Source organism: Sylvia atricapilla, chromosome 2 (genome assembly GCF_009819655.1).
Source record: "Sylvia atricapilla isolate bSylAtr1 chromosome 2, bSylAtr1.pri, whole genome shotgun sequence".
NCBI lineage: Eukaryota > Metazoa > Chordata > Aves > Passeriformes > Sylviidae > Sylvia > Sylvia atricapilla.
In genome coordinates, this window is record NC_089141.1 from 97,539,190 (window position 1) to 97,561,764 (window position 22,575).

The 22,575-nt window shown below is 42.2% G+C and overlaps 1 protein-coding gene and 1 long non-coding RNA gene across 6 annotated transcripts in view; one reads left to right on the forward strand and one right to left on the reverse strand.

Moving 5' to 3' along the window:
- Positions 1-22,575, reverse strand: part of GPM6B (glycoprotein M6B) — a 510,804-nt gene that overhangs the window by 434,063 nt on the left and 54,166 nt on the right. For 2 of the 5 annotated variants that reach the window (XR_010742997.1, XM_066313879.1), the window contains exon 1: positions 2,764-3,148. The exons of 1 other annotated variant lie outside the window; for it this stretch is intronic. Coding sequence is in view for 3 of the 4 variants with exons in the window: in XM_066313879.1 (XP_066169976.1) it covers positions 2,764-2,824 (61 nt within the window). In the remaining variant the exon portion in view is untranslated. Of the gene's footprint in view, positions 1-2,763; positions 3,152-22,575 lie in introns of those variants that run through there. 2 more of the 5 variants (XM_066313881.1, XM_066313880.1) reach the window with 2 other exon arrangements.
- On the forward strand, positions 13,155-21,880 carry LOC136374597 (uncharacterized). The gene is made up of 3 exons (XR_010745930.1): positions 13,155-13,235; positions 20,273-20,574; positions 21,635-21,880. It is a non-coding gene; the product is annotated as an uncharacterized lncRNA (long non-coding RNA).

The window sequence follows — 22,575 nt, forward strand, 5'->3', positions numbered from 1 at the left end:
GCATTGCTCTCCAGGATTCTCCTAAGTATTGGGAGCCCTGCACACACACGGCATGTAGTCATAGCCCAATTTCTCCAAGTATTTATTCCACAAAACGGCAGCACATCACCAAGAAGGTCCTTGCAATGAAAACACACCCCAGAAACATGCAGTTTAAAATTCTGGTAAAGGGAAAATACCTCTAAGCTTAAAAGCTCGATTTGCTATTACTTAAATGCAAATACTTTCCCCAGAACTTGGCAGTGAAAAGCGTACTGAATGTGAACTTGAATACCCAAAGGAGAATGCTCATGGATCTTCCCTTGCTCAGTCTTAGCAATAGCAGTCTCTCCCAAACCCCTTCAGATGATGATTTATCTCCTTAGGCCTTGCAATTAATTCCTAGAAAGAAGAGTTAAAAGATCCTGTGATAGGACTTCAAGTGCTTCAAGCTGTGGCAGTTGCCTTGAAATCACTGGATCTAGAGCATCTCATAAAGGATGGCCATTACCAAGTCCAGTTGGGATCCTTGAGGAAGAAAAAAATGTTGCAAGGCTGGCAAGCATGTGAGGCATAACAAATAAGAGATGTGGTCCAGAGAGTAAATGAAGGACTCTTCTTCTGTTCTATACCCCAAAATAAAGCAGCAGCATTTTCCTGCAAGTTTCTTTACACAGAGAAAAAGCCATTCTTCTCCACAGGAGCTGCTGGTGAAAGAGCCCTATTGAAAAAATCTGACATTTGAGAGGTACCTCATGCCTGCTGAGCCCATCTGAAAACCCAACTGGACTCGACAGATTTAGCACTTTGGAAAATCTGCCCCTCAAAACCAAATATGTCTCCTCCATGACCACTTCACAGCAGTAACTTTGCAGGGGGATCTGGTCTATTTGTTTTGCTACAGAAATTAAGAGTAGGACTGTTTCAGCTTTCTGCATTTTAATTTGCTGTGAAGCATATTGAGAATTTAAGTGACGAGGAATACAGAGCATAATGTGAGAGACCATGTGGTACTTTCAGGAACTGGAGAACCAGCAAGAACAAAGCCTACAAGTGTTACATACATATACTTATGTAACAGATCCAAAGTACAAAATTATCATAGAAAAAACTAAGAAATGGTGTTAACATTTGGATAGGAGGCTCCCTGCTTGCATTTGATGAAAGCAACAGATCAACCACCTTGACCTGGAAGCAGATTTACTGTTCTACATGTTGTGCTTTCATCCTTGCCAAAACAAAAGGGAAGCCATAAACTCATCATAAATACACTCAGCAACACATTTTGTTTAGCGCAGCTGCTAATGCATACGGATAACTTTCTTTAGTGTTCATTGTAACATGAATTTCATTGGCTTAAAAGAAGCTCGTCAACCAGAAAGAAGAATTGCTGTAATTTTTGAAGAATGATCTATCAATTCAAGGTGGTTTTATAGACAATCTATTCGGGACATTTTGTACATTAATTACTCAAAATCTGCAGTGAGGTGGGTTATTGTCCACATACACTAATGGCTTTCAGAGTTTAATCTCTCATCACTGGACCTCCTTTTGTGAAATCCCTAAGGGATTATGTAGTACTATGTCTAATCACTTGACAAATTTCATTTACTTGAAACTGAAGCTCGTTTTATATAAAGTGTGTAGCAGGAGTCACATTCGAGGTAAGAAAACAAAAATCTGTTACTAGACACTACCGGGATTTATCATGTTTATATATGAACTGCGTAACAATCAGTGAAAGAATTCTGCTTGGGGAAATGCATTAGTTGTTTATCAGCTGCTTAAGCCTATGAGATACTCAGATGACATACTCAGATTCCTTATAAATGATACATAACAGGTTAAAAAATGTACAACGACTCAAGTAAAAAAGACAGCAGAATTTTAAATGATTTTGTTGCTGTTGTAAAATTCAGAAACAAAAAAACCCCAACAAACTGCTATGATCTGTAGGGTAGTCTGCTGCACTGAAGAGGAACGGTTATTTGAACACAAATCATAGGACACAGAAAGAAAATATCCCTTGTGAGTTGAATTTATGCTCTGAAGTTCAGCACCCCAGAGCAAACAGAATGAACCTGTAAAGCTGGGAATAGATGAAGCATCTCTCTTTCAGCGCTGCTCTCTACCACAGAACCATTACCATGGAATTGTTCTCTCCATTAAGAAGCAACTCTCAGTGATTAACACATACTGAAATCTAATGTTGCAAAACTCACTGCATTGTTCTCCCTTATCATAGTGCAGGCAGATAGCAACAAAAGTAAAATTTGCCAGGTGACACCATAGAAAAGGAATTTCAAAAATAAGAGTAGCATTTGGCATCGGGCTCACTGCACGAAGGTTGTGTGACATTATAATCTATTATATGTTGTTATAACCTAGGTCTCCCACACTGCATTGCAAAGCCTTGTACATGGCTAGTCTCGATGAAAACACCAGATTACGGCTCCGAAAACAACATACAAACACACAGGCACACGCTACCTCTGTAAACCAAATTAACCAAAATCTGTCAAAGACGCAGCAATAACATGACTTCTTTTGCAAGCATCATTTTGGGTAGGGTTAGGACAGATTCAGAGCAAATACAGACGCAGACAGAAAGGTTGATGCTCTATTAATTTGTTGTCAAGCCATGCAGGAAAGGACGGCTGAAAGCCCGAAGATGCAGTAATGATTGTTTAAGAGCTATTTGAAAAAGTGACAAAACTGGCCTAAACCTCTTTAAGCCCCCTGAATGAAAAGATTTAAACAGGCTATTGTTAGACCCCTGGGTACCTTTTTTCTCTTGGCTTTGTTCTGCATTTTCCTCCGCTGCAGTTTCCATGGCTGGCTTCATACCATCCACCAAAAATGCCGCCCCCCCTCCCCCCCCAGCAAGCACTTTTTCTCTTCGCCTCCTTTCTCACTCCCTTCCGTCTCCTATTTACAGCGGCGGTGATTGAGCGGCTCTGTTCTCCCCTACAGTAGATTACAGTCCTTTCCAAAATGCCAGAAAAGTCTTGTCAGCTTCAATTTCGCTCCGCTGACTGGTCCACGAGGAGCTGTGCCAGCTCGCTCAGCTATACGTCACCACGGTCCCCAGCTATAAAATAGCCATCCTGTGCCTCGCCTTGCCACACCGTGGGGACCAGCATCTCCCGATCGCGCCCCCTGCCTCCTGCCCTCCGCTCTTCCCCTCTCTCCCCGTCTCCCAACAAACGCTAATCAATTCTCCGGGGAGTGAATGGATTGGAGACACCGGGAGGGGAGATGCGAGTGAGAAAGAAAGGAGCCCCCGGCCGCGGTGAGGTGAGCCCCCCGGCCGCCGTCTCTAAGGGGAGTGCACGCCGGCACACAATCACAAGGCTCCCTTTCCCATGGGACCTTGTTATTATGCTTTGCATTTTGATTTATTCCACATGCCCTCTGCTCTTTCAAGGGGTGGGGGGTGATGGCTCTGTTCTCTCTGTTTGCTTTCTTTGCCGAGAGTTCCGCTCACCCACGGTAAAAGACTGTGTGAGAGAAGCATAAAAGCAGAAGTGGGCATATATATGTACATACATGGAAAATCCAAATTCTTTCTCAAGCACAATGGGGGAAAAAAAAAAAAAATCCAAGCAAGGAGCAGGAAGCAAGTTCAAGCGACCTAAAATGCACGTGCAACACTCCAAAGGATAAAATGTTTAAGAAAACACAACTTGGGCTTTAAAAGGAGGTCTGCCACTAGAGACCTAAAGCCATGCTTGGGAGTGAGCACAGAGTTGCTGTTCAGCACGTTTGATCACTCCCCTGAATTCAGACAGACTGCAGCGTGATCAAATAAGCTGCACTGGGGAGCAACAAACTCCAGACTTGCCAGAGTCGCAGTGCACGAGGTGACTTTAGGTGTCCCCAGCCCACTCTTGCGCTGGGGAGCCACAGAGCAGGGCAACACCACACGGGGGTATTGTTCCCCTCCCAAAACCCAGGACAACTGAAACATTTAAGGCTGTACTGAGGCTAATTAACCTTGCCCGTAGCTTTGCTTGTCTCACTGCCTTACTGCACAGGGCACAAGTGCCCAAAGGCACCCCTCTGTGTGTGTAGGATGGTGGAGAAAGAGCGGAGTAATGGCCTTTGTGGGCCAGCCATGCAGCCAGTTCTGCAGCCTGCAAAGACACCCAGCAGATTCAGCAAATGCTGGGGATGTTAAAACCTACACCCTGCATGTTCCCTGTAACAGATTCAAACAGGAGAGTGGGAAGAGGGAAGCAGTCCAAAGATTTGTAGCTGCAATTTAGTCTCTTCTGGCTGAAGTTACTACACCCACAATTTTGCTGTGCATTTTTATTTCTAGATGCCTAGTGAAAAGCCTAAAAGCCCTCAGACCTAACCATTAGAGAAAGTTATCACATCTTTCAAGAAATTAGTGCACAAACTCCCTTCTCTCACCAAAGCCAACACAGCTGTTACTTTGCTTTGGGCATCACTGCTCAGACTTCAGGCTTCAGCACAGCTGCCAGGAGGTCTTGGTCATATCCTAAGGTTGCGTGTCACAGCACCAAAACTTGATGTCAAGCATTTGCCTAAAATGCTTCCTTGGAGTCCAGGAAAAGTTTGCAGTTGAAGGTCCCACTTCAGCTATGATGATAATTTGTAGATGGCATGAAGTATCCTCAGGAGCCAACGTGGGGCAAGGGGTTGGGTTCCTGCAGGTAATCAAATCAGTAGCCACAGCAGAGAGTGGTGGCAAGGCGCATTTCCTCCATCTTCCTCTCCAGTGCTCAGACAGCAATCCACACACAGATTGAAATCTCTCCCCAGCAAGACCATGCACTAAAACACACTCCCTTGAAACAATCAGCCAAAAGGTGAAAGCATGAGTGATGCTATATTCTATTAACCATTACAAAAAGTTGTTGGTATAATGATTATACAAAGAAAAGGTTCTACAAAGAGTGCATTTTTTCCCCTGTTTAACATCAGTAAGACTGAAAATCCATACCAAGTACAACCTCCATGCTGAAAGTCACACAAATTTTAGTCATTGGTCAAAGCAGTTGATTGCTTCTGACATAAAATTCTCTTCTTGAAATGCCTCATTGTGCAGCTGGTACTTCTGTCACAGTCTAGATCTCTCTTTCTTAATGATGTTTGCTTTTAGACTGGAAGGTCTAAAACTTTAAAATGCTGAAACCTCCCTTCAGACTATTCTAAGTTATAAAAGGCTTGTTCATAACATAATTCAAGTGGTGCAATATCAATGCACTTATTAGTATAAATACACAGAAAATACGAGCATAATCTGGAATCTCCTTTATTTAAACAGAAAACACATTAGACATAACCCCTGGTTCCAGACTGTCACTGGAGGAAACACATGACTGTAGCCCTCCTCTCTTTACCAGTGAGACCTACTCCTTCAAACAGCTGCACACTTTCCTACTGGTGAGCAGAATTTGTTAGGCAAGCTCAGGACCTCAGAGTTTCGGATGTTTCAGAAACCCAAAACTACCAGGCTGGGAGACTATTCCCACCACTGTTTCCCCAGAATAAGCCCTTCCCTAAACAGGCAATGAAAAATCAATGCACAATACCAGAATCAACTTCACAAGAACTTGAACTGAACACTTCAAAAATCATCAAGCCAAACTACTCAAAAGCATTAATCCTACCCACTAAATCATCCTCAAAAAGCTGCAAGGGATACAGCTCTCCCTGTAAAAATCTCTCCCCTCCCTTACTATTTTCTGGACTGCTGCAATATATGATATGTTTTAAGCACTTATCACGCTAACTAATGTCTTGATTTTCAAACTTCTGCACCATCATTGGTAAATACAGCAAATAAAACAAACTATATAATTTCCTGTGGTGCTAACATGGGTGCTGATCTTGTGCTTCAAGCATTAATCTCAGCCAGCAAGTAGTCTCATTCAATGTTCCCTCCCTTTAACAGATACATCCTTGCCATAATATGTGATGAGACTGGGAAACATCAAGTTTATGCCTCTGACAACACAGCCATAAAGGCACACAAAGATTAAGCCACAAAGGAAAAAAAAAAAAAATCTTTTAGGACTGATATTCAGCAAAAACCTGCTTGTACAGACCAAGCTGATTTAGACCAGGGCAGGCACCTAGTTACATTTGAGAAGTTCAGCCCAGCATTCTATTTGTAGAGCAAGATAAAAGTGAAAATGAGGAGAGGGGCTGAGCAGCAAGGGTTTCTGCTGCTAAAGGACAGCTCTGAGACTACTGCCAAACCTCAGGATGAACAGCAGTGCAGGAAAGTATGTCAAGGCACTGCAGACCAAGTGACATTTACTGCAAAATACTTAAAAAAAAATTTAAATATATTCTATCTAGGTATTAAAAAAAAAAAAAAACACATATTTAATCATTTTGCTCAGTCAATTCAAATAGCACAATTGCAGAAGTTAAAAATTATATTAGAATCCCTATTCTGTTCATGTGCCAGTTCCTTTTGAACATCTATCTTTAATGTCACTGAATCTAGTTTACATTCCTGAAGGCTGAGAAGCTCTACCATAAGCTACAGCAAATTCTTCACAAGCTTTCAGGAGATGAATACACACTTGCCATTTCTACAAAGGCTTCACAGAGCTGTAATAAAGAGTGTTCTTACATAGCTGAAGAGCAATTTGAGATTATCTATGAGATCCAAGACTCAGAAGTTAAAATACAGAGACCATCCCTCAAACAAGACTGACACATAGTCCAAACAACTACTTTTAAAGACAACTTCTACAATACTTCTTTTTTTTTTTAATGTTTAAGAGAAAGAACAAAGACACGTGAAGCCACTTGGTGCAATGTAATGCCTTGAGTTCAGTTTTAAACCACTTACTAAAGACTTGCTTATAAAACCCAATCCAAATACTTATGCAAAAGCAGACAAACTTTCCATGTGGATAAAATCAAAGCGTGACAAGTTTTCAGTTGTGCACCAGTCATACATCTTGCAAGTACTTTAGAAAAAATTAAAAATTTGGGGTTGCTCTTTCAGATATACTAGGTTACTAGGAAAATGGAATCAAATTAACAAATAACAGTGGAAAATCCCTGCACTTATACCACAGTATAAAACACAGACATGAGTCTGCACTGCACTTAGGGGTCTCGGTCTCAAATTTCTGTAAGAAAGAGCAAAAATAAAGGCTTAAGCATGGATAGTGGTTATCTCTGCAGCCAAAGAAAATCACTGAGTTAACCAATGGAGCTAAGTCCAGGAGGGTAAGCAAACCTTAACAGTGTGAAGATGCCAGTGCTGTGACTCCCTTAACAAAGCCTTGTGAAGATGTCAGTGACGTTTGCCAAGCTAAATGTCTGGTGGCATGCAGCAGGCAAAGGAGGTGTCACTCACTTGTTGGGTTACATGCAGTTCTCTGTCCAGCCTGCCTGTTTCCAGCTGGACCACTGCAGTTACAGCCACGGCTGAGAACCAAAGGTAATAAACAGCCCAGATCCACAACATACACCAATGGCTAACATTTAGCTAAAACACAAAGGAAAAAGAAATCCCTTCAAAAGTGAATAGATGGATCTGTATGGCTTTTACAGTACCTAGGTCTCATCAAGTTCTAGTCTCAAAGAGGGCTCAGATTGCAGAGATGTGATGTCTCCTAAAGAAAAAAGCCTGAAGAACTATAATGGAAGTCCAAAATTAAAGAAAAAGTTTATGTATTCTTAAGCAGGTGGGAGCTCCATTTCTGCTTATTAAAGGCAGCCAAGAGCACAGAAGAAAATAAATAATTTAAAAAGCACTGGATTTTATTTATCTAATCTAAGGGCCTTAGTAACATATTCCTGGGTTTTAGAAACTTGTATTTAAAAAAAGAAAAATTCTGGGGAAAATAATACAAGACTCTTGACAGACAAAACACAGCAATCTCAACCATGCCAAAGACTTCTGAGGAAAGGCAATAAAAATCCAAACAGAATAGGATACATTTGAAACTAAGCTGGAAGCAACATCACCTCTGGCCTCCATCTCCTGTGAGGCTGCCTGGAGCAGCACCATACTTCTGGCAAGCCAGAAGGAAATACGCTGACAAACTAGAGCGCACTTAGACTACATCAGAAAGAGCATGGAAATACAGAAAATTAAAGCAAAGACTTTCTAGCATCTCCCCCAGAAGGAGCGTTCATTAGGCAAGTGTTCAGAGCACCAGCTCCAGTGGCTGGTGCCACTGTCCTCAGCTTCTACTCCAGCTCCACAATCTTATGGCATAGTTTTCTACAAGTGTACTGCAGACAGATTTCAAATCCTTTAACTTTACAATGAGGCAGCAAAATAATGCTTTGAGTTACCCAATCTCCATAAATTTTTCTCTTCATCAGTGGCAAGATTCTCACATACATGAGTATTACATGAAGCCCTCAACAGTATTTCAAAAGCTTCTCCATAATTTTAAGGGCTACATTTTTGACTTTGACACACATAACCACCCTTTTTGTTCCCTCTTTCCATCACAATGGAGGGGAGAGTCTCAGCTATCATGCCTCCGCCTTGTAGTGCAGCAGGAAAATAATATGCTTAAGTCTTTTGTCTTTGTTGCCTTGATTCTGCTCTCTGAAGACAATCCAACACACTTAGCTTTTGCTGTGAACCCTCTTCTCCAATACTGTTGTCAAAACTTACTGCCATCTCAGAAAGCTAACTGGAGCTTCTGAATACTTGGACATACTGAAATAGCATCCTAGATATTTATGTCGCACTTGCCAGCACTCAAGTAGAAGTGCCTCTTGTACTTGTAGAAGAGCTATTTCTGCCAGCAATTTAGAAGGCAGCAAAGGTATCATTATAATATACTCCTGTTAATACAGCTGCTCCATCTCAAAACACAAGAGGTTGAGACAGGACTGGTATTGGGAGGCTACCTGTGGATTTTTTTTCCCTATCTATAAATAAACATTACTGAGTTCAGCCTTGACAGAAGCTTAGCCTTTTGCTCCACAAAGTCAGATTTATTCAGACAATCCTCTGTTAACTTTACATCCAGTTCTGATTTTCAAAATTGCCCTCCCACTCTTCGCATAGACTTCAGCATCCCACCTACAATCTCTCATCTATTCAGTGCTCGTTTTGTTCTTCAGTCTTGGCTTCAGTCCAGTCTTTTCACAAAGCATGGAAAAAAGCAGGGAAATAAAAAGAAGTGCAAAACCCTCCAGCTCCCCAAAAAGAAACTAGAGGCTCTCACTGTAGAAGGGTACCTCACACTGCGTAGTGGGGGGTTCATGGGAAGGGATAAGGACGAAAAATCCTTCTAGAATGCCACAAAGGATTCCATGCATAAACCACGGATGTAGACATGTGTGTGTAAATACACATGCAGAAAACACGTATGTGTGCACAGTCATATATATATGAAGAAAATGCATACAATTATATATGTATTTTTACTGAACAGTAAATCATATGAGCATCATTGGAACAGCTATGAGGAATGCATGCTAATTTACAGAGTCATGCAATAGGTAATCAGTTTGATAGTGAATGCACAGCCATCCCACTGTACAGTCTGCTACAGACTCTTCCAGCTCAAGGTTTCAGAACAAGGAACCAAGTTACCCAAGATCACACTGGAGTTTGCAGCACAGCTAAACCATCCCTTGGGAGCACCGTTACCCGTTCACCTCATTATTCTGTGTTGGAAAACCAGCACCACAGCCCCAGGCTCCACCATACATTGCTCCTAGATGTACTCATGGATTGCTGGGCAGTTGTGTGTAAACTTTTTGAAAAAGCCCACCAAACTCAAAAGTCAAAATGTTGATGTAAAAGAAAGCATCAAAATAATGATTGGTATAACGTGCTGAAACTCACTGTCTGAAGTTTCAGCACCTTGTAAGTCACAACAACTGTAACTGTTTCCCCAAGACAGGAAATTCCCATTCCAGCGTAATTTAACTATACTTTAGGGAAGATCCTGGAGCAGTTGTGCCATGCAGTGCTGGACTGCCTGTTGAATTGCAAATATAGTCTCTCTTCACACATAAGACACTAGTTATGAAATCCTCAGTTAAGACACTAACAAAAGGGTCCCCAATTAATCACTGTATTCTTTGCAACAGCAGATATCCTCATTAGGAAAGCAGCAAGACATTAACAAGTCCCACATTGAGAGTGTCCAATTAACTCATCGACTAAATATGTGCCAAGCAACTTCTCTGGTCTAGCTTTTCCAGTCCCCTCTTTCCAGCTGCAGCGATTGGGATCCCCGTCATGTCTAAAGCAGTGGCTCTTTTGCACTTTGCAAAGCCTTTGAGAGCGCCGCCTGAACAGCAAACAAACGACGGCCGCTCAAGTGTTCCACAGGACTTTCACTTGAGCCCACAAAAAGCTACGTGTGCACTCAGCGAGTTCAGCACAATTAAGAAAGAAACCCCACCCCTCTACCTTTATAAACAGGGAATGACTTAACCTGCAAACAACGAGTGTGGTTGGAGCTCTGTCTGGATCATGTCACGCCTCGATTTTTGCCGAACCTCAGCAGTGGGTGATCCCGCATACAAAGTGAGCTCTGAGACAAAAGTGCTATAGGGTGAGTTAAGGACAAAGTAGCAGCTTTCAGCCTGGATTCCCAGATAGGCTGTCAAGTGAAATCCCTTGCCAGGGCAGGATAATTCCCTAGAGTACACATTTCCAACACTTTGTCTCGCCTGATTTTCTAAGTGTCTCAAGCCTGGAGCCTTTCAGTGTTTCTCGAGAAGAGCCATTCTGTGGCCCGGCAGGTTTTGAGGCTGGGCACAAAGGAGGGCTTGCACAATGGCCAGGGCCCCACTGCAGTCAGTGCAGAAGGAGTGGCTTCTCCAGAAGGAGCAGGGCCCAGCCTCCGAAAGGCCTCCAGTCCTGCTGAGTGAAAACCACCCAGACTCTCTTCTGAGCGATCCCTAGTTACATCCCCATTTCTGTTTCTTTCCAAACGTGACATTCACTTGTTTAAACAGCTGAAAGGCATCACTTCTGCACTTTGTCATGACTCAGAGTGAAATTCATTTAGCATCTACTTTTCTTCATCTGTTCCTTGTATCATTCCCATCCCGTTTTATTTCTACTCTCTGGTTTTCAGCACATTTGAAACTATTTCTCTTGCACTCAGAGCTTCCCAGGTGTAAACACTAAGCATTCTCATTATGTGCTTCCTCTGGAGGCTCTCACATCAGTTGTTGAAAATGCCCCAGGCATTTTTGATTTTAGCAGTACTACAGACACATCTTCCATATATCTCACTACTACTGATTCCTGAAGTGCAATTATCTGCTCCACCTTTCTGCATCATTTGGAGAGGAAACGAAAGGAGCTAAGGAACCAGGAAAAGGGATGTATATATGGAAAAAACCCCTAAAATTAAAAAAGAACACAAGGCAGAAACAGCACCCAAGGCTCTGGCTAAGGTTCCTTCTTTGGTCTGTAAGAAGAACTCTATGTGGAAAATAACTACTACGTCAAGTGTGCACTCACTGTCCTGGAGACGACGAAAGGCATGTTGTTCAACATGGAATAGAGCTCCTCTCATTGTAGCTCACAGACATGCCCAGAGCTTGCAGAAAAAGACCACAGTTTCTCATGCCCAGCCAAAATCACCCAGCCCAAACTGCTTGTTCACAAGTTTATTAGTAGAGAAAAGAAACTAAAGACCAGCCACAGCTTTAAAAGTATTCAAAAGGACTCAATTCCAGCCATGGTCCTCAGAAACTAATTGTGTGTTCAAGTATAGTACATACTATTACTGCAGACTGAACATCACCAGATTGCAAACATAATCAAAAGCCCATTTTCTTAGTTTAATTTGCCATTAGTACACTGCAGGTTTATAGAACCAAACAAACTATAACTAAACTTTCATTGCCATTTCAAACTGTTTCCAAGCAAATATCATAGCAACGTTATCACCTCGTCAAGTTCACTAAATCCCAAATTCTCTACAATAAAACAACACACACATGTTTAAAGGAAGACAGAAAATGTATTCCTGAGTAAACTGAGCATCTCTTTAGTTCCGGACCAACAGGGTCCTGAGACAAACCTCATCATTTAAAGACCTTTTCACAACTTTAAGAGAGAAGGAAAAAACCCCAAACTCTAGGCTTTTATACATATCAGTCAGTATGTAAAGACAGTATGTAAAAACTATGTGTTTAGAGATTTTTAATACATACCAAACAATACACACGTACAAACACTGATGAATGTATTTATTTCAACCTCAAATATAACCACATAGGTACGGTAACAGACTAAGTAGCATTTCAGACTCCCTTCTGTTGCATAATTGAGAAGAAAAAAGCCTCGCCAGTTGCAGCATCCCCCATTTCCCGAGCTGAAGGCGACTCTACAGAGGGACCTCAGCGCCACTGCCCTGCACGCATTTTGGAAAAGGAGCGATGGAGGAATCTGTTGTTCCAGCCTAAACTGCACTAAAGCGAAGGGAAGGGAGCTGTCGGTGCTGCCCAGCGGAGGCCGCGGGCCCGGGGCGGCGGCGCTGCAGCCCTCGGCCGGCGGGAGCGGAGCCCGGGAGCGCGGCCTGCGGGGCCTGGGAGTCGCCGGGCCTCACGGGACAGCGGCGCCGCCGCCCGCACAGCGCCCGCGGCCTCCCTGCTCCCCGCTGCTATCAGCCTTCATATCTCAGCGATGACAGCCCCGAAAGGGCTTCTGATGGGAAATGTGCTTCGAATTAGCATATTTCCTCCTGCATACAATGGAGGCATTAAGCGGCTGCGTTTTGCAAGTCCAAACAAAAGCAGCCCAGGCTGTTTTTAGCAGCGCTGTTTGAAGTATTATTCCTCCTCTCCTTCCCGAGCTGCAAGCACATTTAACAAATTTTCACTCTTTCTTTTAAAGAAGGAGGCACGAGCGATAAAAATCTTATTATTTGACCTGTTTCGGACTTTAAAGAAAAAGACAATCTTTCGATACTGCAAAGGGCAACACGGTGCCTGTGCAGTGCCTGCGCTGAGCTCAGTGCCGGCTGCCCTCAGCACTTGCGTGGACCCTGTCATCGAGGACTTCAGAACTCAACACATCCACAGTAACCCAGCAGAAAGGGTCCTGTATTCAAAGCTCAATGTTGCCCCCGTCTCCCGGATACATTGTTCAAAATACCTGTTTTGAAAATGAGAAACTGAACCACTGTGCTGTAAGGAGGACAAAAGGAAAAAATACAAAAGCAAGCGCCTTCCACCTTCCTGGAACTACCCTTTGGTTTAACAGGAGAGCTGAACCTCAGAAGTACCATCTTTATGAAATGGCTTCAACCTAGAAAGTGAATTTCTGTTTACCCAGGAAAAGAAGGCGAGAGGAAGGTGATGGAAATGAGTTCAACACAGAAGAGGAGGAAAAAGCACTCCTGCATCAAACCATCTTTGTGCAACAGCTGCCAGGACAATAAATCTACCTCAGTAGATTTGTACCAGAAGAATAAATCTACCTCAGTGTGTTTGTAATTGCTCATTAACACACTTGGACCATTAGGAAGCCGATTTGTGGTTTTCTTGGTAAAGAGGCATGTCTGCCTTCCTCCTACATTAAACAGAATTTTCTCTGTGAGGAAGACATAAGAGTACAAGTCAAAATGCTTCTTAGAGGAAGGGTTTGGTGGTTTGGTTTTTCTTCTTCATTTTCGCTCTCTCAAAATTTCCACAGTATTTATGTAATCTTCTATATGCAGCACAGCTAAGAAGAAAAATCACACTCCTTAACAACATGAGATTACAGCAGAAAAGCAGAATGCCAATGAGATCCTAGGCAGGCAGCTTGCAAGTGAGGTGGATATAAAAGCTCTTCAGAAATAAAGCCTGGGTTGCAGCCTGCAGGAGTCTTGTAGGAGAAATGTCTGCTTTCTTCAGACTCTTCTGTTCTGTTTCAGGAAACTTTCCTAAGGATGAAGATCCATCTTTTCTCCTTGATTTATTTTGCAGCAATGCTCAACAGTGTCGGCTGTGCACAAGCGCTTTGCTCTCAACCATCCACCGCCACCCTGCCACGTGCCAAGCGGCCCCCGCAGCACCACGCTCCCTCCCGCAGAGTGCCAGCCCGAGCAGATCTGCACAGCCTGGCAGGAGAGGCTTTTCACTCACTCATTTCCACCACGAGACAGAGCTCCTGGCACTGGCACGGTACGGTGTCCATATGGCAACTGCGCAGCAGCCACTGAGGTCTGACCACAGACATCCTCCTCCCTCCAGCAGGGACCCTTCCTTCTCACATGGTCCTCTGCAACACTGAGCCTCTACAGCCCAAGGGTCTGACCCCCAGTGACTTACACTCTTCTCTGATGCACCAGCTCTGCCAACTTGACTTCCAGGAAAGCTTTTTCAGTTTCCAGTAGCCACAGGTTCACTTTTAATGTGTTTGTTCAGGGGTACTTAGGAATCTGGCTGGAGGGGACCACACCTTATTTGGCAGCATTTCTCTACCACCGTATGAAACTTGCCTCTAAAGGCTGGACATGAGTTTTCTCATGCTCTGAGGCATTTCACAACTTGGTACCAAAACAGTAGACAAGGCCACCACATCTTACCACAGGAAGGTCTAATGTCAAAGCAAAAGGAGAAGGGACTTAAGAAACCCTTCAGAGGCCTTCATTAGGTCATTAACAGATGGGTGAGAGTAACAAAGCAGTCTATGCAGGAGAAAAGAGGAATTAAAGACCGAAATGAAGACTCATTTTCTCATTCACACTGGCATGAGAACTTGACTTTGTAAGCACTCCTTCTGAGATCAGTCCTTTGGAATCAAATGCCACAACAGCTTGACACAGAAATGAAATAGAACAGATCTCAGCTCCATTCACACATAGTTCTCCTTATCTCAGCCCTTGGGACTTGTGCTACATTTTCTCTGCACTACCCAGTTGAGGAGGGCAGTGGTTTTGGTGGGCACCTAATGTCCAGCCAGGGTCAACCCACCACAGCTGGTAACAGATATGCCCACTAATAAGGTCCAGTATAAACTCAGCAATGAGATTTTAGGCTTCTGAGGAGTGAAGGTCTATCAAAAGAAACTTCAGGTTAAACTGTCGTAACTCTGAATTTAAACCAAGGAAAGAGAAAGCTGAGAAAAAAAAAGCCCTTCACTTATTTAGAAATACTATGTCTCACCTGCAGAATTTCTCTTCCGCGTCTTGGGGGTGAAGAAGAAAGGAAGTGAAAGAACTCAGACCAGGGTAAAGCAGTGCCTTTCACGTTGCTGACATCCAATGGGACCTGATCACAGCACTTACCAATCGAGGAAATATTCTCAAATTTCATTTATTCTTCAGATTCTCTGGATTCAAACCAATGATGAATACAGAGCACATGCCGCCATCCGCTGTGGTGTTCTGGCACAGGGCAGCACCCTGCCAACAAAGGCACCACTCTTCCTTTCAGAGAGCCCCAGAAGGAGAGCTCTGTGTTCTTATGTGATGAGGCAGGCTTTTACAACTTGGATCACTACAGGGTATTGAACTCTGACAGTATGCTTACTGAGGGTTTGCTTGCTTTATCTCAGACCTCAACAGGTATGTGTGATATCTAAGCTAAAACAAACCACCCTCATCACATTCATTTTGGCATCATGAGTCACTATCTTGCTGAAACAAAACTACCTTCTCACCTCCACATGGAGTAAGTGCTATTAACTTTTCCTATATCCCACCTACTGCTGTTTTCTGCTGTGCAAGTGCACAGCATAGAAACATCTCAGAATATGCTTCACGCTTCAGCATTCAGTGAGAGGAGGAAGACACACAGAATGCAGGATATACTATGCCTGCTCCTGTAGGCAGAAATAGTTTCTGGCCTTCTATATTAATATCATAAAAAAACAAACCCCAAAACTATTGGCACTCACACAAGAGATTGATGTGCTATGAAGCAGGACAAGCTCCACACATTTCCTTTCTTGTTCTTTTAACTCAGTCTAACAAAACCGATTTCAAGGATCATTACTATTTTTACTACTTTCTAAACACTGCCCTGATTTGGGGAATCTTGCTGCAGGTATCAAGGCAGAGGTGATTTTCAGCTCTTTCAGGAAATGGTAGAAATTTGCTAGTCTAAATTTTCTGCTCTAAATGCAAGAGTCCCAGAACTTATTCAGACACACAGATGTTAAAGAAAGAAGTACCATGGCCTTCAAGTTTGCCCTTGGAGAGAGGATCAGGATTCATAAAACAGAAAATTCCTTTCAGATCAAGGTTGGAAAGCAAAGAATGCCAAATACTGAAGAGCTGAGCCACCAGCTACACCACAACCAAGATCAGGAGATGATGCAAACAAGCATAGAGCAGAGTGAGAGGAGAAGTAAATGCTTCCCCACGTCATCCTATGCACCCTACTGCATCCTAGCTGGAGAGCGCTGGCTGGACAGAGCCCATGATTCTACAGCACTGAAGTTTCTGCAGGGATCCTGCATGGTTCCTGATATGCTGCACAAGCTGATCCCAAACCAGGGAGAAATAGCCCATATTCTACTACAGAGAGACTTCCTCACGGAGTTGTTCCACGGTTTGAATCATCTGATAGTGTTATGCTGATCCATTCTTATAAACATTGTTTAAGATTTTTCCTTCAGGACAGAAAATATATACTATCAACACATAGTGGGCTCTACTTTCCACCCCTGCAAGCTGAAGCACTGTTATGGATATGCTCTGTAAATAAGCCCTGTGCAGTCCCACAGAAAAAGAAACTGCACCCCTAAGGCAGAGCAGATACTCAGAACTGCAATGGAGAAGGAAGACAAAAAAGCAGCCATTTGCATCTTGAAATATTTGCAATTGGTATCTCACAAATCATCATTTTCTTTTAAAAAATACTTCTTTGTGCTGGTGTAAGCCCTAAATTTAGAGACATGGGGAAAGAATTTCTATTCCTCTACAGTAAGAATTACAGAAGGAGTTTCTGCCTCCATTTCTCCTTTGGACCACATTTCAGCCTGAATTTAACCACTTTGCTATACAGAATGGTTGATGTATATGTAAGTAAATGAGAATTAAGAGGAAAGTATGTTTTTCCTTGGAAACATGCCATTACAACAGTGTTGAAAAAAGTAAGTACATAAACTGAATAGACTATCCTTTTGTGTTTGCTGAGGTACTTCACAAACGTAAGACAGGTGTATTATCCTTTTTGATGTATAAACTAGGCCACAAAAATTGCTTTCATAAACACTAAAATCACTTTATTGATCTTTCTCAGTATGTGCCTGGATTTCCAGATGGACTCTTAGCTGCAGGGGTCAATTAGATACTGCAGATATCTTTAAACTTAACAAATTATCTGAACAGAAAATGTTAACAAATCAAATAAGTTACCATTCATGTGAACTACATCTTTAAGGAGCAGGAAAGCTACTTTCAAGTTATGCTCAGAGAAACATTTCAGTAATACTCTGAATTTTTAGCTAAGCTATTTCTTTCACATTATTTTTGAAACTTTATAAAATTTTTCTAAACTCTGCATGCTAATAAGATTCTAATCCAATTCACCAGATGTGGGCAGTCATCACTACTCTTCACAAGACTTGTGATTTAAAAAAAAAAAAAAATCAAAGTTGCTTTAGTTCCTCCTTGCAAGGGAGCACTCTTCAGCATTTTGCTCTTAACAGTCTATCAACCAGGGCCAGAAATAAATAGCACAGGTTACATTTCTACCTCAAGTTTCTCCTTTCAATAGTTTTTGTATGATTTCCTGTTTATTTGTTTGTGCCTAAATGCAACATCAAAAGCATGAACTATTTTCAGCTACAACAGCAGTATTTTAATTCTTACTAATTTATTTGGCCATGCTCTTTTTTAGAGAGAATTTTACAGAGCGAGAGGCAAATGGAAATAGAGTTTTAAATGTGATCTGGTTAAGATTCCCACAGCAATTAGAAAATATCCATACAGCAGGGACAATAACTAGCAACTGTGACATTACATTTAAAGACTGTCCGACAATACTTACTCATTACCATCCTTCTGGAATTCTGCTCCTTTTAAGAAGTTTCATTCTTTTGCTTTTAATATAGCTATGATTTCCTAATACATGATATGCCTGAAACTCCCTCTGACAAGCTCTACCAACACAGTCAAATTTTTCCCACTTGCACTTTCACATCGTTTGAATGCATGCATTGTCAGCCTCCTCTGCCTCCACCTCTCCTTTCCTACATTATGTGTAGCATTCATTTGTTTCAGATTATAAAAAGCATCAGTGGATTCTGAAGCCACTAAAAAGAAGTTGCTGGCATATGGGATCTGTGGGAAATTTGATCCAGTAGGTGAAATAAGACTTAACTTTAGAACTGCTAAATAGAAGTTTCAGATATTACGATAGAATAGGTTGCATTTTTCCTTTTAAAGTTATGCAGAAGAACTGTGGCCATTGCCCTTGCAGAAAACTGCAAGAAACCTGGTTGTTGTTGTTGTTTTTTTTTTTTAGCATTGAGACAGATGGCTCTGGCTTCAAATATAGAAGACCTTCCTACACAAAACAGAGGTGCTGGCACATGATACGTGGGTGAAGGATATTCTGGATACTTGCCTGGGAATGTGTGTGCCCAAGAGGTGAAATAGCAGGATAAGAGATGAAAAAGGAGATAAAAAAGAAAAACCTTAGAAGGAAGAGGGAAGAAGGAAGCACCAAAGCAGCAGGCTCAGAAGGCATGGTGAAACATGTCAGTGACAGAAGGAAATGCAAAAATCATCACTTTCTGAGCAGATGGGGAGTGCATATATACCTTTACATGGGGGTTCAGATTACTGCACTGATCACTATTTCTGAATACTAAATGAGGCTTGAGAAGAAGAGCAAAGAAATTACTTTAGTTCAGATGCAGGAGGTGGCAGAGCGTTTTAGACTCCTTTCACCTCCCACACAAGTGGGAAAGGACACTTTGAGTCCTGCCAGCAAGGTTATGCCACACCCTCCGTGGGTTTCTCCCCACAACTGGCCCATTTCAGGATCCCTAACTGGAGGCTCTCCCATTCAAGGAGCAACTCCCAGCACTCCCTGTTCTTGCTCCCAGTCTTCCGCCCCTGTCGCCTGTCGCAGCCATGGGCTCACGGTCTTTGTCTTCCTCTTGAATAACTCCTCCTGCTTTCAGCCTGTGCTTAATCCTCCAGGAAACCTCATTCTCCAGAGAAGAAGAGTGCTTCTGTACGTAATCTCCAGACAGCAGCTGTGACCCCGGCACCCAGAAAGGCGATCATTGTGCAGAACTGTGGTAGCAGGGGTGAACTTCCCCTCTCCCCCCCCACCCCCGCCACTCCTTTAAGGGCTGCTGGAAGCGCCCTGTCACTTTATGCACACACACTGGCAGCAGTGATTTTCTGTGGCAGCTGTGGGGTACTTGTCCCTTCACCCTCATTGCAGGCTACTCTCGGAATCTGTACAACCATCTATTTTATTATTTTTTATTTTGCTTTTTAAGGGATTGAACTTCCCACCTGCCAACAGAAGGAGCACTTGTTTTTTTGCATTAGGTCCTCGAGGCTATGGCAGTATTACTGAAAAGTAACTTTGTCCATTTTTAATATCCAAAAATACAGAACAGCTGTGCTTTCTCGAAGTCCTTTTGTGTAAGAGTGGCTCTGAGATAATACTAAATTCAAGGCTGCCAAAGCTCAGACCTGAACAGCCTGAAAAATTGCCTTTTTTTTCTTTTTTTTTTATACTAGCTCTCAAGACACACTATACTACCAGCATGTCAGTAATGCAACAGGTGTTATTTTAGGGCAGAAAAATTTGAACAATGTAATTCTTCATGGCAGGCTTATCAGCCTTTTAGTACACTCAGCTTTTATTGTTCTGACACAAGGCAAACTTACGTAACAGTACAGTGTGTACTAATTTATGGGATAACAACATGGATGTTGAGTTTGGAACACTGCACTTTTGTTTCAGACTGTGGCTGTTTCCCATACTCTTAAGAAAGGCATATGCTACGCAAACACTTTTAAAAGCATCCAAGTGGAATTCAATATATTGAAAGAAGCTAAAGTGCTCTGGAGTGATTAACAAACACGCTTCAGCAGAATGGCACAAAAGGATAATTAAGAACTAAATCCACAGAGATACTGAGACAACTAAAATCTCTCCAATGTCTTCTGCAATTGATCAGAAAAGCCCACTTGCCCACTGATGGTGTACAGACAAGTGTAAAAGCGGTTCCAGATCCTGCCAAGTAACTACAAACCTTCCCATCTTCTAATGCAAATCCTCACTTTTGGAGGATTTAAGGCCTTCTGTACAGAGACAATGAGGATATATGTGGCCACAAAGCTGAACAATATCCCTTCTCTGACTCTTGCCCAATGCTGCTTCTTCACAGGCAGAAGAGCACTGGAAGCCATCCACCCAGAATGCTGGTCTCTGGCAAAATAAGAGTCAGAAGAAAATTGGTATTAGGAAGAGCTGTCTGAAGTGGCAAAAATACCAGGGGAAAAATTATGTGACATCTTAGTTTTCCAAAATTAGCCTGTTTGACTTATCTTTCATCCCAGAGGACAAATACAAAACTGCTCAAGGACAAAGAAATGCCTTTCTCCTCTAGCTCAATAGAATTTTTCCAGAGTCTGCCTATGCAATCCAAGCCATTATCTCCCCACTGAGAAAACACAACTCTGGTGAAAGGTAAATGGTCACCATTCATCTTAGCAAAATGGATCACAGTAAAATTCTTTTCTTTCCTCTGGCCCATTCCTTGAAATATTATTGGTATCAACGTCCTCCACCAGAAAAGAATAACAACAGAAATTACTCTCAGTGCCTTCACAAAGGCTGAGAGAGATTTCCAGGAGGGATTTTACACTGAACTGCTATTTGAACACCTTTAAGACACACCTTCCTTTGCCTCCCTTGAAGTATATTTCTAGCCTTCATATTGGGTAGAAGCATACTTAGCAGACACATACTTGCACACACACATTCCTGCTAGCTATGACACACATATTCAGGACTAGTGGACCTAACGATGAAAGACACTTTGCTCCCTCAGGCTGGAGAAAAGCTCTCAGCTGTATCTCCACATAGATGAGCCATTCCCACTCATGTCTGCTTCCCTTCTCTCCTCAAAAACAAACACTTGTACACTATCTGCCACATTAGTGCCCACACACAGGTTTCCCTGAGTATCCCAACATTTCTACCACAACCCAGCTCTTCTACAGATGAGGTACCCCCAGAAAATCAACATGCTGAGGACCCCATCCCAAGCGACAAAACAGTCACTAGTGGCAGGCAGCAACGTGCCATGAAAATTCCCATATTATCATGTACAATCAGTGAGTATCAGTGCTACTTCAGGCAGTTGGCATCAGCAGTGCCTTCCTCATCAAGTGCCTTGCAGTGAGTAAGCAGCTCTGGGGCAGATCTGTAATCTCTGCAGATGCTGTTTGCCTGTCTTCATCATGTCTACACAAATGAACATATGGCCTTCTAGCACAAGGCCAGCTTACACAGTCATCAATTAGATATAATTTCAGCCTGTTCGATGTATCTGATACAAAAATCTGTCCTCTGGCAGGAATGCCCTTTTGGTATAGAAACTTTGTCTCTTTGTAATTGACTCATCTGGAAAAGGAAAAGCAAAAATTTTGCCTGAGACCTTGGAAATATTTGTTTATTACAAATGCAGGTATAGCAGTGTAAACACACCTGAACTTACCAGTGGGTTTCTTCTCACTCTTCCTAGTTCTCACCACAATTAGAAGATGGGCACTCCTCTCTCTCCCTCCAGCATGTGATACCAAAGATATCCCCAAAAGCACCATCACAACTCAGCAAGGCATTACAGTGTAATTCAGTCCTGCTGCCAGGCTCAGAGAGCTAGTCACAAAACTCCTTGGAAAGTACATGGAAGCAATCATCCTATATGAAGATACACCTCATGGCTCTATGTACATAAGTAGACTTTGTGAATTGTTGCACTTTACTAATTTTTAAGAATAATCATGAAAGATGATTAATTAAGGCTGAATTTTTAAATTTCTCTTAGTAGTTCTTGATTACGTACCAGTTAAAGAACAAAATATGGTAATGGCTAGAGGTGCTTTTCTGTGGAAACAGATACTCAGTAAGATCTTTCCTTTGGAAGCTAGCTGGTTCACTAGTTTCCCCTTGAATGCTATAATGTTTGCACATGCTTATTTTTGGCTGAGTAAATAAACATACTTGAAAGTGCATTGATTCCCACTTTCATGTGAACCTTTGGCTTTCCTGAATTTTTTTTTCCTAGAGATACAAATCTCTCACAGAACTGAACAGTCACAAATTATATATAAATATTATAATTATGACAAAAAATTAATCATGCTTTCTCTGCTGTGCTTCATTACAATGGATTAAGTTTCAAGACTGACTTCCAGCCAATTCTCAGTACTAGCAGGAAAGTTATATTTTAAACATCTATGCTATATGGACAATGCTGTGCTTATGTAGTATATTTATCCTTCTTCAGTTCCTGATTTCACATTGATTAGAATTAACTTAACAGTCACTATTTTAATGTAATTCTTCACTATCAGCTTGTGAAGTTGGCAACAACCATCTCTGTTGACAAGCACTGGTATCTTCCTCACGCCTCTCTCCAGATGAGGCACCTTCAAGCAGGAGCAAGACAATGCTCAATAGTGT